Source organism: Prionailurus viverrinus, chromosome B4, assembly GCF_022837055.1.
Source record: "Prionailurus viverrinus isolate Anna chromosome B4, UM_Priviv_1.0, whole genome shotgun sequence".
Classification (NCBI taxonomy): Eukaryota; Metazoa; Chordata; class Mammalia; order Carnivora; family Felidae; genus Prionailurus; species Prionailurus viverrinus.
The window spans coordinates 17,343,064-17,358,672 of record NC_062567.1 but is presented as its reverse complement, the minus strand read 5'-3'; the positions used below and the strand labels follow the sequence as shown (position 1 = coordinate 17,358,672).

The following is a 15,609-nucleotide window of genomic DNA, read 5'->3' as shown; positions in this document are numbered from 1 at the left end:
TTGTCTTGCTATGCGAGGAAACCCAGGGTACTCACCACCTTGGTGTTCATCATGTCCTGCCATACCTAGCTGGCCTGTCTTCTCTTCAAAAATCAGTCTTCCTGTATTTGTTTTATATGTAACATTTAGGGTTTTTCAATTTTCTTAGGGGGAGGAGTATGGAAAAGTACTTTCCCTCCATTTTTTTAGAAGTGGAAGTTTTGAATTACTTTTTTTAAGCGATTTAAAAAAAAAAGTTTATTTTAGAGAGAGTGAGAGGGGGAGGGGCAGAGAGAGAGAGAGGGAGAGAGAATGCCAAGCAGACTCCATGCTGATAGCACAGAGCCTGACGCAGGGCTCGATCTAACTGTGAGGTTCAGGTCACTGAACCAAAATCAAGGTTTGGATGCTTAACTGACTGAGCCACCCAGGTGTCCCTTTAAGTGATTTTTTTTAAATGCTTCTTTACAAAAACATCAAACACTTGAAAGTGGGATACAACACCCTAGACATAATAACTACATTTATTTGTTTATAACTGATTCTCTTCAAGAAGGCAAAAACTAGTACTGATGAGGTGGATTCTAGCTTATACGTGTTTTCTGCAAGCAGTACTTTGCTCAAAATAAAGGAATTGAGAGAAACTGAGTAATGCGACGTACGTCATGAGGAATCAGTTCTATGACTTCTTCCCCTTTCATGAGAAATATTTGGAAAAACAAAACCTGGTTGCCTAATTTGGGCTCGTATGGTACTCTGGTAATGCTGTCTTTTTAGTTTTTTGATACTTTTATTAGACTCACCTGTCATTTAAATTGCTAATTGTCTATTACAGTATCAGGAAATTTTTTTTAAAAAGTCACCATCTCAAAAGCCTGAAAATATAAAGGTGTTTAAGCAATATAAGGTAAAATATAGTGGTTAGATACCACATAATTTCTAGTTAAAATAACCCTTTCTAACTGGAACTGTTCCCACAGTACTATGTTCTTAATGTACATTATTCTTGGCATAAGCTAACTTTACAGACTTGAATGAAATGTGAGTGAATGAATGAATGATACTACTCCTCCCTTCAGAGTTTCCTGTTCACCCGGCAATTTTTTATTTGAAGGTGAAATAAAATTCATAGAAAATTATGTATTAATTTGTGGCTTCTTTTGATCTTTTCCTTTTGTTGTTTCTCCTGGCCCACATATGTGTTTTAGGAATTCTTACTTTCTCCAGAACAGCCCCTCTTTGTATATTAGGATAGTAATTTTTTTTTTTTTAAGTTTAGTTTTATTTTCTTTGAGAGAGAGCTAGAGAGCAAGTGGGGGAGGGGCAGAGAATCCCAAGCAGGCTCCATGCTGTCAGCACAGAGACCGACGCAGGGCTTGAACTCACCATCCGCGAGATCATGACCTGAGCTGAAATCAAGAGTCGGACACTTAACTGAATGAACCATGCAGGCACCCCTAGGATAGTAATTTGTAAATCATGCTAATACTATCTTTTTGCATAGTTCTTTATAAGTTCTTTATTTTCCACGTTCATTCTAATCATTTTATATGTGTTAATCTCATTTATTTCCCATTAACAACTCATCAGATTCAGTATTACCATTATTCGCATTTTACAAAACAGTAAAGGACCATAAGAAAAAGAGCTAGTAAATTGCAGAGGCTGAGTTTTAATCCCAGATCCGTCCACAGTGAGAGCTTTTTCATTCATTCATTCATTCTCTATTTAGCACCAGACATCATCCCAGACACTGGGAATTCAGTAGTGAACAAAATAAGAATTTTTGCCCATGTAGAAAGCATCAGTAAGATGAGTAGTGATAGATGCTGAGGCAAAATATAACAAGGAAGAGGGATAGGGAGCATGTGTGTGTACACATGGATGTGGGAGGCCTGCTGCGATTTAAATAAGGTGGACAAGGAAGGCCTCAATAATAAAGAGACATTTGAGCAAAGACCTGCAAGGGGTTAGGGAGTAAGCAAGGCAGACAAGGGAGTGGGTTTCAAGTAGAGGAAACAGTTGAAAGGAGGCATAAATCACTTGGAGCCTTATATTCTAAGAACCTGGCTTTTACTCTTAGTGAAATGGGAGGTCCCAGGAAGGTTGTGCAGAGGAGTGACATGATTTGACACGTGTTCTCAGAAGAGTGACTGTGAGGTGAAGAACAGACTGAAACAAGGACTTGAAACAAAGAGACCAGTTGGGAGCTCTTTTAATAATCCAGACAAGAAATGGTGATGGCTTGGATCAGGGTGATAAAAGTGAAGAAATGGAACTCTTTATGTATTTTAAGTTTGAGACAAGATTTCCTACCAGATTTCATACAGGATATAAGAGAGAAGGGGGGAGTGAGGACTCCCAAGGTTTTGGACCTCCGTAGGTCGAAGAAATGGGAACTTCACTGGAAAAAGCAGACAGAAGAGAAGAGATTTTATCAAGAGCTTAATTTAGAAGACGGTTCTATCCCTCCTTAATATTTAGAGCACATTCCTATACAAGCCAGGATTTAACTTCTGCACCTGTGCTGTCAGATAGGTAGAGCAGATATTTCATTTTATAGGTGGAGACTTAGAGATAAGTAATGTAAAGGAGGTACTAATGTATTGGTGAAGGACTAATGACATAGAAACTAGTTTTTCTGACTACTTGTTTCCTCTTTTTTCTACCACTTTTCATATTAATGATGTGATTCCAAATCTTTCCTATTCTGATAACTTTTCTGACATAATCTAGTTTTTCAGTTCTGCATTATAGTATAGTGCTTAACACTAAAACTTCCTTCCTGGGGCACCTGGTGGCTCAGTTGGTTGAACATCTGATTCTTGATTTCAGGTCATGTCATGATCCCAGGGTCATGGGACTGAGCCTTGCATCGGGCTCCACACCAGAGTGTAGAGCCTGCTTAAGATTCTCTCTCTCTTCTTCTGCCCCTCTCCCCCACTCCATGGGGGAGTATTTTTTTTTTTTTTTTGTCCTTTGAGTAAATACCTAGTAGTACAATTGCTGGGTTGTAGGGTAGTTCTATCTTTAACTTTCTGAAGAACCTCCACAGTTTTCCAGAGTGGCTGTACGAGTTTGCATTCCCCCCAACAGTGTAAGAGGATTCTCCTTTTTCTGCAGAAAACATCTTTTTCTGTGGAAAATAACCTTGCCAACATCTGTTGTTTCCTGAGTTGCTAATTTTAGCCATTCTGATAGGTGTGAGGTGGTATTTCATTGTGGTTTTAATTTGTATTTCCCTGATGATGAATGATGTTGAGCATTTTTTCACATGTCTCTTAGCCATTTGTATATCTTTTTTTGAAAAATGTCCATTTGTGTCTTCCGCCCATTTTTAACTGGATTCTTTATTTTTTGGGTGTTGAGTTTGAGAAGTTCTTTATAGATTTTGGCTACTAGTCTTTTATCCGATATGTCATTTGCAAATATCTTCTCCCATTCTATAGGTTGCCTTTTAGTTTTGCTGATTGTTTCTTTCACTGTGCAGAAGCTTTTTTTTTTTAATGTTTATTTTTTTTGAGAGAGAGAAGGAGTGAGAGAGCACACAAGCGGGGAAGGACAGAGAGAGAAGGAGACACAGAATCCAAAGCAGGTTTCAGGCTCTGAGCTGTCAGCACAGAGCCCAATGTGGGGCTTGAACTCATGAACCATGAGATCATGACCTAACCCAAAGTCAGATGCTTAACCGACTAAGCCACCCAAGCACCCCTCTGCAGAAGCTTTTTATCTTGATGAAGTCCTAAGAGTTCAATTTTGCTTTTGTTTCCTTTACCTCCAGAGATATGTCTAGTAAGAAGTTGCCACAGCCAAGGTCAAAGAGATTGCTTCCTGTGTTCTGTAGGATTTGATGGTTTTCTGTCTTACATTTAGACATTTAATCCATTTTGAATTTATTTTTGTGTATGGCATAAGAAAGTTTCATTCTTCTGCATGTTGCTGTCCAGTTTACCCAACACCATTTGTTGAAGAGACTTTTTCCCATTGGATATTCTTCCCTGCTTTATCGGAGATAAGTTGACCATACAGTTGTGGGTCCATTTCTGGGTTCTCTGTTCTGTTCATTGATCTGCGTGTCTCTTTTTGTGCCAGTACCATACTGTCTTGATGGTTATAGCTTTGTAATATAGCTTGAAGTCCGGAATTATGAGGCCTCCCGCTTTGCTTTGCTTTTTCGACATTACTTCGGCTATTTGGCATCTTTCTGGTTCTATACAAATTTTAGGATTGTTTGTTCTAGCTCTGTGAAGAATGCTGGTGTTGTTTTGATGGGGATTACATTGAATGTGTAGATTGCTTTGGGTGGTATAGACATTTTAACAATACTTGTTCTGTTCTTGGTTAGCTAGTTTTTGTTTCTTGCCTTTGTCAGGCTTGCCATTAGGAATCAATCTATCTTAACTTGAAGCCCATAACTTACAAAACTTTAATAGGACTTACAGTTCCAGCAAAAATACTCTATATTTTCTATTTAACTACTTCCCCATGAAATTCATTGTGCTGCTTAAAGATCTTAGATTTTTTTTTCTTGGATGAACTATAAACACGGATGTGTTCACAACCCCAAAATTCATGATAGCTGGGCCCACACTAATTATATAGAGTTTATTGAAATCTGGAGGAAAGATGAGGGTAGTTAGCAGATAGGACTTTTTTTCCTTTAGGCATGTTTTGAAAACACCTGTTTTTGTTTTTGTTTTAATATATGCGAAGTTTTGCCAAGTGTAAAATGTTAGTTGCTATAGTCTTAGCCCTGTATTATTAAAGCAGCAAGAATTTAGTAAATATTTATAAGCTGTAGGTTTGTTGGTTTTAGAAATTGTATTTTCAGAAAGACTTATGTTGTATAACCTTTAAATTTTGTTTTTTTATTGATATCTACAACTTGGTAGAAATATATAAATATACATTCACATATATTATTTATTTTCTTACTGATATGTTTCTTTCTTTCCCTTTATTGTCTCTTCCCTTCCTCTTTATCTGTACCCCCTACATACCTTGTAGGCATTCATCCATATTTTTCCCCATACTCTTATAATAATATTCAAATGTATTTAGATGAAAATATATATGCAAGCATATATAGGGATTTGAAGAGGCATTATTTTCCTTTGCAAATAGAGAATCTTATATGCTTTTCTGTATCTTGCTTTATTACTCAATGAAAATCCCTGTAAGTCAACTGGTATAGCTGAACTTTAGTATCTTTTTATGGTAATTTAATAATTCCTTAGTATAGATACATCACCAACAATTATTCAGTCATTTCTTCTATTAATATGCACATACTATATTAACAGTTTTTTATCTCCATGCTAACAGACACATATACATATATACCACATACTTACATACAATTACATTTTAATGCTTTTGTTTCTGAGGGGATTGCTGGAGAAAAGCTTATTTTTTTTATTTTAATCGATTCTCTTAGATCACTTTCCAAAAAGGCTGTAATATAATAATTCAAATTTCTACCACCAATGTAGAGATGGCCCTTTCCCTGCCAGCAGTACCTTTTGTTAGATTTTTACATTTCTGTCTATACGATAGGTATAAAATCATATTTTGTTATTACTTCAATCTGCATTTCTTTAACCTTTTAGAGGTTGTGAGTATTTTTTCTTGTTTCTTGGCCATTTGGATTTGTTCTTCTGTAAACGTTGCCCATTTTTTTCTGTTGGGTGCTTACCCTCTTGTCAATATATACTATTTCTATATATTCTATAGATCAATCTTCTATTTGTACTCTAAATTGTAGATATTCTTTCCAAATATATTATCTCTCTCTCTTAATTTGTTTATTTTTTTTTTAATTTTTTTAATGTTTTTATTTATTTTTGAGACAGAGACAGAGCATGAACGGGGGAGGGGCAGAGAGAGAGGGAGACACAGAATCGGAAGCAGACTCCGGGCTCTGAGCCATCAGCCCAGAGCCTGACATGGGGCTCGAACTCATGGGCTGTGAGATCGTGACCTGAGCTGAAGTCGGACGCTTAACCGACTGAGCCACTTAGGCGCCCCTTTATTTGTTTATTCTTTATCTTTTTTATAGCATCTAGGTTTTCAGTCTTAGTTAAAATTTCCTCATCTTTAAATATTGCACGTAATTTTTTAGATTTCTTTTTGCAAGATGTTTATTATTTGGGCTTTTATTTTTTTATATTATTATTTATTTTTATTTTTTTATTTTTTTTTAATTTTTTTTTAACGTTTATTTATTTTTGAGACAGAGAGAGACAGAGCGTGAACGGGGGGGGGGGGGGCAGAGAGAGAGGGAGACACAGAATCTGAAACAGGCTCCAGGCTCTGAGCCATCAGCACAGAGCCCGACGCGGGGCTGGAACTCACGGACCGCGAGATCATGACCTGAGCCGAAGTCGGACGCTTAACCGACTGAGCCACCCAGGCGCCCCTTGTTTGGGCTTTTAAAGTCAAGTCTCTTATCTAACTGGAAGTTACTTTTACGTATTGGATAAAATTATGTCTACTTTCCTTTCCAATGGATATTAAGTTGCACCTGCATCAGCTATTAAATCATTTTCCCACTGAATTGAAATGTTTAGGGATTCTCGGTTCTCTTCTAGGAATTTATCTATTTCTATGCCAATATCATGAATTTTACCATCAGCATTATAGAATCTGCAAACACACATGCACACACAGTAGTGAAGATATGGTTATAAGGCATTCGACTGTAGCAATTAAGAATGGAGTTTCGGGGCGCCTGGGTGGCGCAGTCGGTTGAGCGTCCGACTTCAGCCAGGTCACGATCTCGCGGTCCGTGAGTTCGAGCCCCGCATCAGGCTCTGGGCTGATGGCTCGGAGCCTGGAGCCTGTTTCCGATTCTGTGTCTCCCTCTCTCTCTGCCCCTCCCCCATTCATGCTCTGTCTCTCTCTGTCCCAAAAATAAATAAACGTTGGAAAAAAAAAAAATTTAAAAAAAAAAAAAAAAAAAAAAGAATGGAGTTTCTTCTCAGTATTGACTCTAATCAAAATGGGATTTGGGGTGACTGGGTGGCTCAGTTGGTAAAGCGTCCGACTTTGGTTCAGGTCATGATCTCACAGTTAGTGAGTTCCAGCCCCATGTCAGGCTCTGAGTGTCAGGCTCTGTACTGACAGCTCAGAGCCTAGAGACTGCTTCGGATTCTGTGTCTCCCTCTGCCTCTGTCCCTCCCTTGCTCTCACTCTCTCTCTCTCTCTCTCTCTCTCTCAAAAATAAATGTTTTTTAAAAAATGGGATTTGAAGAGGCCAGTTGATATTGATAACTATCCCTGCTGCCACCAGATTAGATTTGCCTTTGTTAAAATATTGAAAAGATGAATATATATGCTATTCATTAAAGAGCCACTGTTATACCACGTAGTATGTTAGAGTTATATAATTTGCTGCATATCAACTTAAAAGATTAGATTTAGCTCTCTTTTACAAATGAGAAAATAGACACTTGTTCTAACAGGGTTAAGTTACTTGCCCAATATTATGGCACTATTCGGTGGTAAGGATAAAATTAAAACACTAATGACCAGGCTCTTTTGTCAGTATGAAATGTTTCATGAAAAGTACTTTGAAAACTAAAGATCTATACAAATTGATATAGCGGTTATATCATGATCATCATCTCATCATTAGCATCTCTGAGTTTTATTTAAAAACAATGCAGTAGCTAATGCATAATAACACAGCCAGCTATTTACAGCAAAGCAGTTGTAATCTTTTTTAACCCCCTTCACCCATCTCTCCACTCCCCACACCCACCTCTGGCAACCACTGATCTCTGTATTTGTGAGTGGGTTTATTGAGGGTTTGGGTTTTGTTTTGTTAAGCTTCCCCATATTAGAGAGATCACAGGTATTTGTCTTTCTCTCTCTGATTTATTTCACATAGCATAATGCCCTTGAGGTTCATCTATATTCTTGCGAATGGCAAGATTACATTCCTTTTTATGGCTAAGTTATATTCCATTGTATAGAGTTCTATTTTGATGAAAGAACAATTTTTTCAAGATACAGTATGAATAAAATGTTTAAAATCCGTTTTTATTCTTAACAAATATCAATAATTGATTCTCTTAAACATTTTTAGAACAGAAGAAAGTTAAAGTAAAAAAACCAAAACCTGAATTTCCTGTATATACGCCTTTAGAAAGTGCATATATTCAATCTTATGATCATGGAACTTCTATAGAAGAAATTGAGGAACAAATGGATGATTGGCTGGAAAACAGAAACAAAACACAGAAAAAACAGGTAAATAAACTTTAAAACATTTCTTTTAATTGAGTAAAATACAGAAAAGCACATAAAATATAGATACACATCTCAGTGAACTATCACGATTTGAACCAAGTTAACTGTTGCCAAGATCAGGATGTAGAACATTGCCATTGTCCAGAAGCCTCCCTCGTTCTTCCTCCTGGTCTCTACCTTCCTTTTCTTCCACAAAGATAAAACTACCCTGACTTCTAACATCATAGATTAGTTTAACCTGTTGTTTGAAGTTTCTAAATGGAATCATCCTGTTTTAGTCCATTCAGGCTGCTATAACAAAAGTATGATAGACTGGGTGGCTTAAACAACAAACATTTATTTCTCACAGTTCTGAAGACTGGGAAGTCCAAGATCAAGACGCCGGCAGATTCGGTGTCTGGTGAGGGCCCTCTTCCTAATTCATAGACAGCAGTCTTCTCGCTGTGTCCTCACATGGCAGAAGAGGTGAGAGAGCTCTCTGGGGTCTCTTGTGTAAGGGCACTAATCCCATTCATGAGGGCTCCACCCTCATGACCTAATCATCTCCCAAAGGCCCTCCGTCCTAATATCATCACATTGGGGATTAGGATTTCAACACATGATTTGGGGGGAACACAGAATTCAGTCCATAACACATTCCATGTGTACTCTTTTGCATCTGCTTTCCTCCATTTAGTGTGATATTTGTGAGATGTGTCCATTATTGTGTGTGGAAGTAGGTTGTTCATTTCATTACTGTATAGTAGTCCATTTAGAAATGTAGCAGAATTTATCCTGTTGAAAATTTGTATTTTTTCCAGCTTTAGGCTACAGTAAATAATTTTCCTGTGAACTTTGTTGTACTTTTAGTATGCATATGTGTAAATTTCTATTTTTGTAGTTAAGTTGCAGGGTCGTAGCTCAACTTTACTTCTAAACTATTTTTTTAAATATTTTTATCAATTTATACTTCAGCAGCAGGATATAAACATTCCAGTTACTCTACATTCTTGCAACATTTCATCAAGTCTTTTATATTTTAACCATTCTGGTAGGTATATAGTGATATCTAATATGGTTTAATTTGCATATTCTTTGATCAATAAGATTGAATGAATACCTTTTCTTATGTTTTTGGACACTAATATTCTCCTATGTGAATAGGAGAATTGGGTTGCCTATGCGTTCTATACTGATTTGTAAAGAGTTCTTTATATAATTCGTAAACAGGTCTTTTACATATATTTTATTCCACTCTGGCTTGCCCTTTTACTCTCTTAATGGTTTCTTTTGATGATGAGAGTCACTAATTTTAATTACCATGCTTTTCCTTTACTGTCCTTTCTTTGGTGTTTTTTGTGTTGTGTTTAAGAAATCTTTTCCTACCTTGAGGTCATAAAGATTAATTGCTAAATTCTTCTACAAACTTTAATGTTTTGTTTTTCACATTTAGATCGATAATCTCCTGGAATTTATTTTTGTGTTTTGGGGTGAAGTAATGTTTAAGTGTAATTTTTTTTTCAGAAGTTTTCAAACAAGTTGACTCAATTAATGAAAATACTGCTTCCTACAACTCTACAAATAACCATCTTTATCATAAAACAAGTGTTTATAACTGTGTGGGTCTGTTCAGGCTTTCTACTTTGTTCCGTGAATCTACTTGTCCATCCTATGCCAATACTGTACGGCATTTATTACTGTAGCTTTGTAATAGGTACCTGGTGCAATAATTTTCCAGCTCTGTTTTCCTTCTACAAGATTTCCACTTTATATTTTCATACACGTTTTTGAAGTACTTGTCATTTTCCACAAATTATTCAGCTGAAATACTCAATTGGGATTATATTGAATATATAGAGATCAATTTTGGAAGAATTCACATCCAGACAGCATTGAGTCTACAAACCATGAATAAACCCATTCATTTATGTCTTTAAAACACTTTAATAACGTATTGCAGTTTCTTGTGTGTACATATTGCACATTGTCTTCTGGATTTATTCCCTGGGTATTTAGTGTTTTTAGAGGACATTGTAAATGATATTGTTTCTTTCATTTCACTTTCTAATCACGTTTGCTATATAGAAATATAATGGATTTTTTTAATAACCTTTTATCCAGCAACCTTGCTAAATTTATTTTTAAATTCTATTTATTTGTATGTTATGCATTTTTTTCTTTTGTGCTAATTAGGATCTCCAGTACACGTAGAATAGAAGTCATGACAAGTATCCTTGTTTTGTTACCCATCTCAAAAACTTCCATCATTGAAACTTTTTATTTCAGCTGTGAAATTATGTTTAAAATTTTATCATTTCATTATTAAATATGACCTATGTTGCCAGCGTTTTATAGAATTTTTATTGAGATATATTTCACATAACTTGAAATTCGCCATTTAAAAGTGCATACACTTTGGGGTGCCTGAGTGGGTCAGTTGGTTAAAGATCTGACTCTTGGTTTTGGCTCAGGTCATGATCTCATGGTTTGTGAGTTGAGCTTTGTGATGACAGTGCAGAGCCTGCTTAGGATTCTCTCTCCCTCTCTGCCCCTCCCCTACTCACACTTTCTCTCTCTCCCTCTCTGTCTCTCTCTCTGTCTCTCAAAATGAATAAACATTTTTTTTTAATGCATACTCATTAGTGATTTTTAGTCTGTTCACTGTGTTGTGCAACCATTACCAGTATCTAATTTGAGAACATTTTCATCATACCAAAAAAATAAAAATAACCCTCTACCTGTTAGCAGTTATTTCCAATTCTCAGCCTTTCTAGTCCATGACAACCACGAATCTACTTTTTGCCCCTATGGATTTGTCTATTGTAGACATTCCATTTAATTAGAATCATGTAATATGTGCTCTTTTGTGTTTGGCTTTGCATAATGTTTTCAAGGTTCATCCATGTTGTAGCATTTAATGGTACTTCATTTCTTCTTATGGCTGAATAATATTCCATTGTATGTATCCGTCACATACTATTTATTCATTCATCAGCTAATAGACATTTGATTGATTCTCCTCTTTAGCTGTGATAAACAAAGCTACTCTGGACACCCACATACAGGTCTTTGTGTAAATGTCGCCTTTAGTTATTTGGTTTCCCTTAGTTCATTGAACATATTTAAAATAGCAGATTTAAAGCTTTCATCTAGAAAGTACATTGATCTTCCTCAGGCATAGTTTCTGTTTCTTTATTCCTTTGTATGGGACATACTGTCTTTTTTCTTTGCAGGGTTTGTAATTTTTGTTATTGTTACTGAAGACCAGATATTATCAGTATTATAACTTGGCAACTCTGGAAACCAGATTCTCTCTCTCCTTCCTAGGATTTGTTGTTATTTGGGCTGATTGTGGTTGTCTGTTTAGTGCTTTTTTTTTAAACTAATTTTCTGAAGTCTGTATTTTTTGTCATGTGTGAGCACTGAACTCTGTTTCCTTAGCTTAGTGAACAGCTAGTAATTGGACAGAGATTCCCTTAAATACCTGGAGCCCAAAATTCTTCCAGTCTTTGCCATGGCCTCTGTGTATGTGTTGGAGATTGCCTGGTGGTTTATAACTCTGCCCTATTCTTTTCTGTTTCCAAAGAGACTCAACGTCAGCAGCCAGTGAGAACTTAGATTATTTTCAGGTCTTTTCTGAGCATGCTCATAGCCTTGAGCATGAACATGGACCTCTACATTCCCGGCAATGTCAGAGGATCTCATTCCTCAGCCTTTCCCCCCATGCTTTTTGGTTAATCTGTTGCTTTCCCAACTGTTTTCTGTCACCTCCGTCAGCAGCGGCTAAGATATCAGCCTGTAAAAGTTTTCAACCAATGCCTCCAGGGTAGCAGCTTTAGAATTAGGCCAATTTTGACTTAGGCAAAATAAAGACAAGCTTTTTGAACCAGGATTCCAGGCAGCCAGCAGACAGGTTAGAACAAATAATTGTTTTTACTTCTTTGCAAATTAGCTCATTCTGCTCCTGCCATAATTAGGAATCAGTTATTATTTGCACAGGCTGTGATGAGCTGTGGAAAAGGGTATATGACTGGGGTCAGTTAAAGTGCCACAGAGTTTGCTGTGCTTTTTTTTAAATTGAAGTATAATTGACATACAATGTTATATTAACTTCAAGTGTACAACATTATCGATTTGACATTGTGTACATTACTCTATACTTTCCACAGTAAGTCGTCATCTGTCACCATACAACGTTGTTACAATATTATCGACTGTATTCCCTGTGCTGTGCTTTTCATCTCTGTAACTTACTAATTTTATAACTGGAAGTTTGTAGCTCTTAATTTCCTTCATCTCTTTTGCCCACCCCCCAGTTCCCCTCCCCTCTAGCAACCACCAGTTTGTTCTCTGTATTTAAGAGTCTGTCTGTCTGTTTTGGTTTTTAGATTCCACATATAAGTGAAATCAAAAGGTATAGTTTTCCTGTCTCACTTATTTCATTTAGCATAATACCCTTTAAGGCCATCCTTGTCGCAGATGGCAAGAGCTCATTCTTTTTTATGACTGAATACTATTTCTATGTGTGTGTGTGTGTGTGTGTGTGTGTGTGTGTGTGTGTGTGTGTCATCTACTTTACCCATTTGTCTATCAATGGACACTTAGCCATATCTTGGCCATTGTAAATAATGCTGCGGTAAACTTAAGAGGTGCATATATCTTTTCAAATTAGTCTTTTCATTTTCTTTGGGTAAATACCCAGTACTGGAATTACTGGATTGCGTGGTATTTATATTTTTATTGTTTCAAGGAACTTCTGTACTGTTTTCCATATTGACTACACTAATTTACATTCCCACCAACAGTGCACAAGTGTTCCCTTTTTTCCACATCCTTACCAACACCTGTTATTTCTTGTCTTTTTGATACTATCCATTCTAACAGGTAAAAGGTGATATCTCATTGTGTTTTTGATTTGCATTTCCCTGATGATGAGTGATATTGAGCATCTTTTCATGTGTCTCTTGACCATCTGTATGTCTTCTTTGGAAAAATGTCTACTCAGGTCTTCTGTTTTTTCATTGTAATGTTTGATTTTTTTGGTGTTGAGTATATAAGTTCTTTGTAAATTTTTTATATTAACCCTTTATCAGACATATCATTTACAAATGTCTCCTCACATTCTGTGAGTTACCTTTTGGTTGATGGTTTTCTTTGCAGTGCAAAGATTTTATTTTGATTTAGTTCCTATAGTTTATTTTTCTTTTTGTTTCCTTGCCTAAGGAGACATATCCATAAATATGTTGCTAAGCCTAATGTCCAAGAGTACTGCCTATGTTTTCTTTTAGGAGTTTTCTGGTTTCAGTTCTCACATTTAGATCTTTAATCCATTTTGAGTTTATTTTTGTGTGTACCATATGAAAGTGGTCCAATTTCATTCTTTTATGGGTAGCTTTCCCCAGTTTTCCCAGCATCATTTATTGAAGAGCCTATCTTTTCCTCATTGTATATTCTTGCATCTTTTGTCCTAAATTAATTAGCCGTATAGATATGGGTTTATTTCTGGGTTCTCTCTTCTGTTCGGTTGATCCTTGTGTCTGATTTTGTGCCAGTACCATACTCTTTTGATTACTGTAACTTTGTAGTATAGTTTGAAATCCAGAATTGTGATACCCCCAGCTTTGTTCTTCTTTCTCAAGATTACTTTGACTATTCGAGATTTGTGTGTGTGTGTGTGCTTCCATACAAATTTTATTCTAATTCTGTGAAAAATGCTGTTGGTATTTTGAAAGGGGGTTGCATTGCATCTGTAGATTGCTTTGGGTAGTATGGACATTTCAATAACATTAATTCTTCCAATCCATGAGCGTGGTGTATCTTTCCATTTGTGTCATCTTCAGTTTCTTTCATGAATGTCTTATATTTTTCAGAGTACAAGTCTTTCACCCCTGGTTTAATTTATTTCTAGGTATTTTACTCTTTTGATGCAGTCATAAGTGGAACTGTTTTCTTAATTTTTCTTTGTGCTACTTTGTTATTAATGTATATAAATGCAACAGATTTCTGTATATTAACTTGGTATCCTACAACTTTACCAAATTCACTTATCAATTCTAATAGTTTTTTGGTGGAGTCTTTAGGGTTTTCTAAACATAGTGCCATGCCATCTGCAAATAGTTTTACTTCTTACTAACCTATTTGGATGCCTTTTATTTCTTTATGTTGTCTGATTGCTGCAGCTGGGACTTCTAAGGACTATGTTGAATAAACTAGGTGAAAGCAGACACCCTTGTTGTGTTCTTGACTTTAAAGGAAAAACTTTCAGTTTTCACCACTGCATATGATGGCAACTATGGGTTTGTCCCACTTGATTGTGGTGACAAGTTTTTTTTATGTATCGTTGAGTTTGGTGTGATAATATTTTGTTGAGGATTTTGCATCTATGTTTGTCAGAGATACTGACCTGTAGTTTTCTTTCTTTGTAGTGTCTTTGGTTTGGTATCATGGTAATACTGACTTCATAGCTTGAATTTGGAAGTTTTCCTTCCTCTTCTATTTTTTTTTTTTTTGAAAGTTTTAAAAGAATAGGTATTAACTTTCCTGTAAATGTTTGCTAGAATTCATCTCTGAAGCCATCTGGTCCTGGATTTTTGTTTGTTGGAAGTTTTTTGATGACTGAGTCAGTTTCATTGGTGGTAATCCATCTGTTCAGATTTTCTGTTGATTCATGATTCACTTTTGGAAGATTCTGTGTTTCTAGGAATTTACCAACTTCTTCTATGTTATCCAATTTGTTGGCATACAATTTTGTGTAATATTCTTTATAATTCTTTGTGTTCCCGTGTTGTCAATTGTTATTTTCTCCCCCAATTTCTGTTTTTACTTATTTGAGTCCACTCTTTTTTTGTGATGAGGCTGGCTACAATTTTATCAATTTTGTTTCTCTTTTCAAAGGGCCAACTTTTGGTTTCCTTGAGTTTTTCTACTGTTGTGTTGTTGTTTTTGTTTCTGTTTCACTTATCTGCTTCAACCTTTATTATTTCTTTGCTTGTACTAGCTGTGAGCCTTGTTTTGTTTGTTCTTTTTTACTTTCTTTAGGTGTAAGGTTAGAACTGTTCATTTGAGATTTTTCCCATTTCTTTTTTATTAAATTTTTTACTTAATTCCAGTACAGTTAACATACAGTGTTATATTAGTTTCAAGTGTACAGTATAGTGACTCAACAATTCTATACATTCCTCAGTGCTTATCATGATAAGTGTTTTCTTAACCCCCTTCACCTATTTCACCCATCCTCCCCCCACCCACCTCCCCTCTGTAACCACCAGTTTGTTCTCTATAGTTAAGAGTCTGTTTCTTGGTTTGTCTCTCTCTTTTTTTCTTCCTTTGCTTGTTTGGTTTGTTTCTTAAATTCCACATATGAGTGAAGAGATTTTCTTATCTCTTGAGGTAGGCAAT

General features: G+C 36.0%; 1 protein-coding gene across 1 annotated transcript in view; it reads left to right on the top strand.

The window, feature by feature from the left end:
- DNAJC1 (DnaJ heat shock protein family (Hsp40) member C1) overlaps nucleotides 1–15,609 on the top strand; it is a 226,776-nt gene that overhangs the window by 109,161 nt on the left and 102,006 nt on the right. Inside the window, exon 8 of the mRNA XM_047866500.1 lies at nucleotides 8,069–8,232. Within this exon, the coding sequence (XP_047722456.1) occupies nucleotides 8,069–8,232 (164 nt within the window). The remainder of the gene's footprint in view (nucleotides 1–8,068; nucleotides 8,233–15,609) is intronic.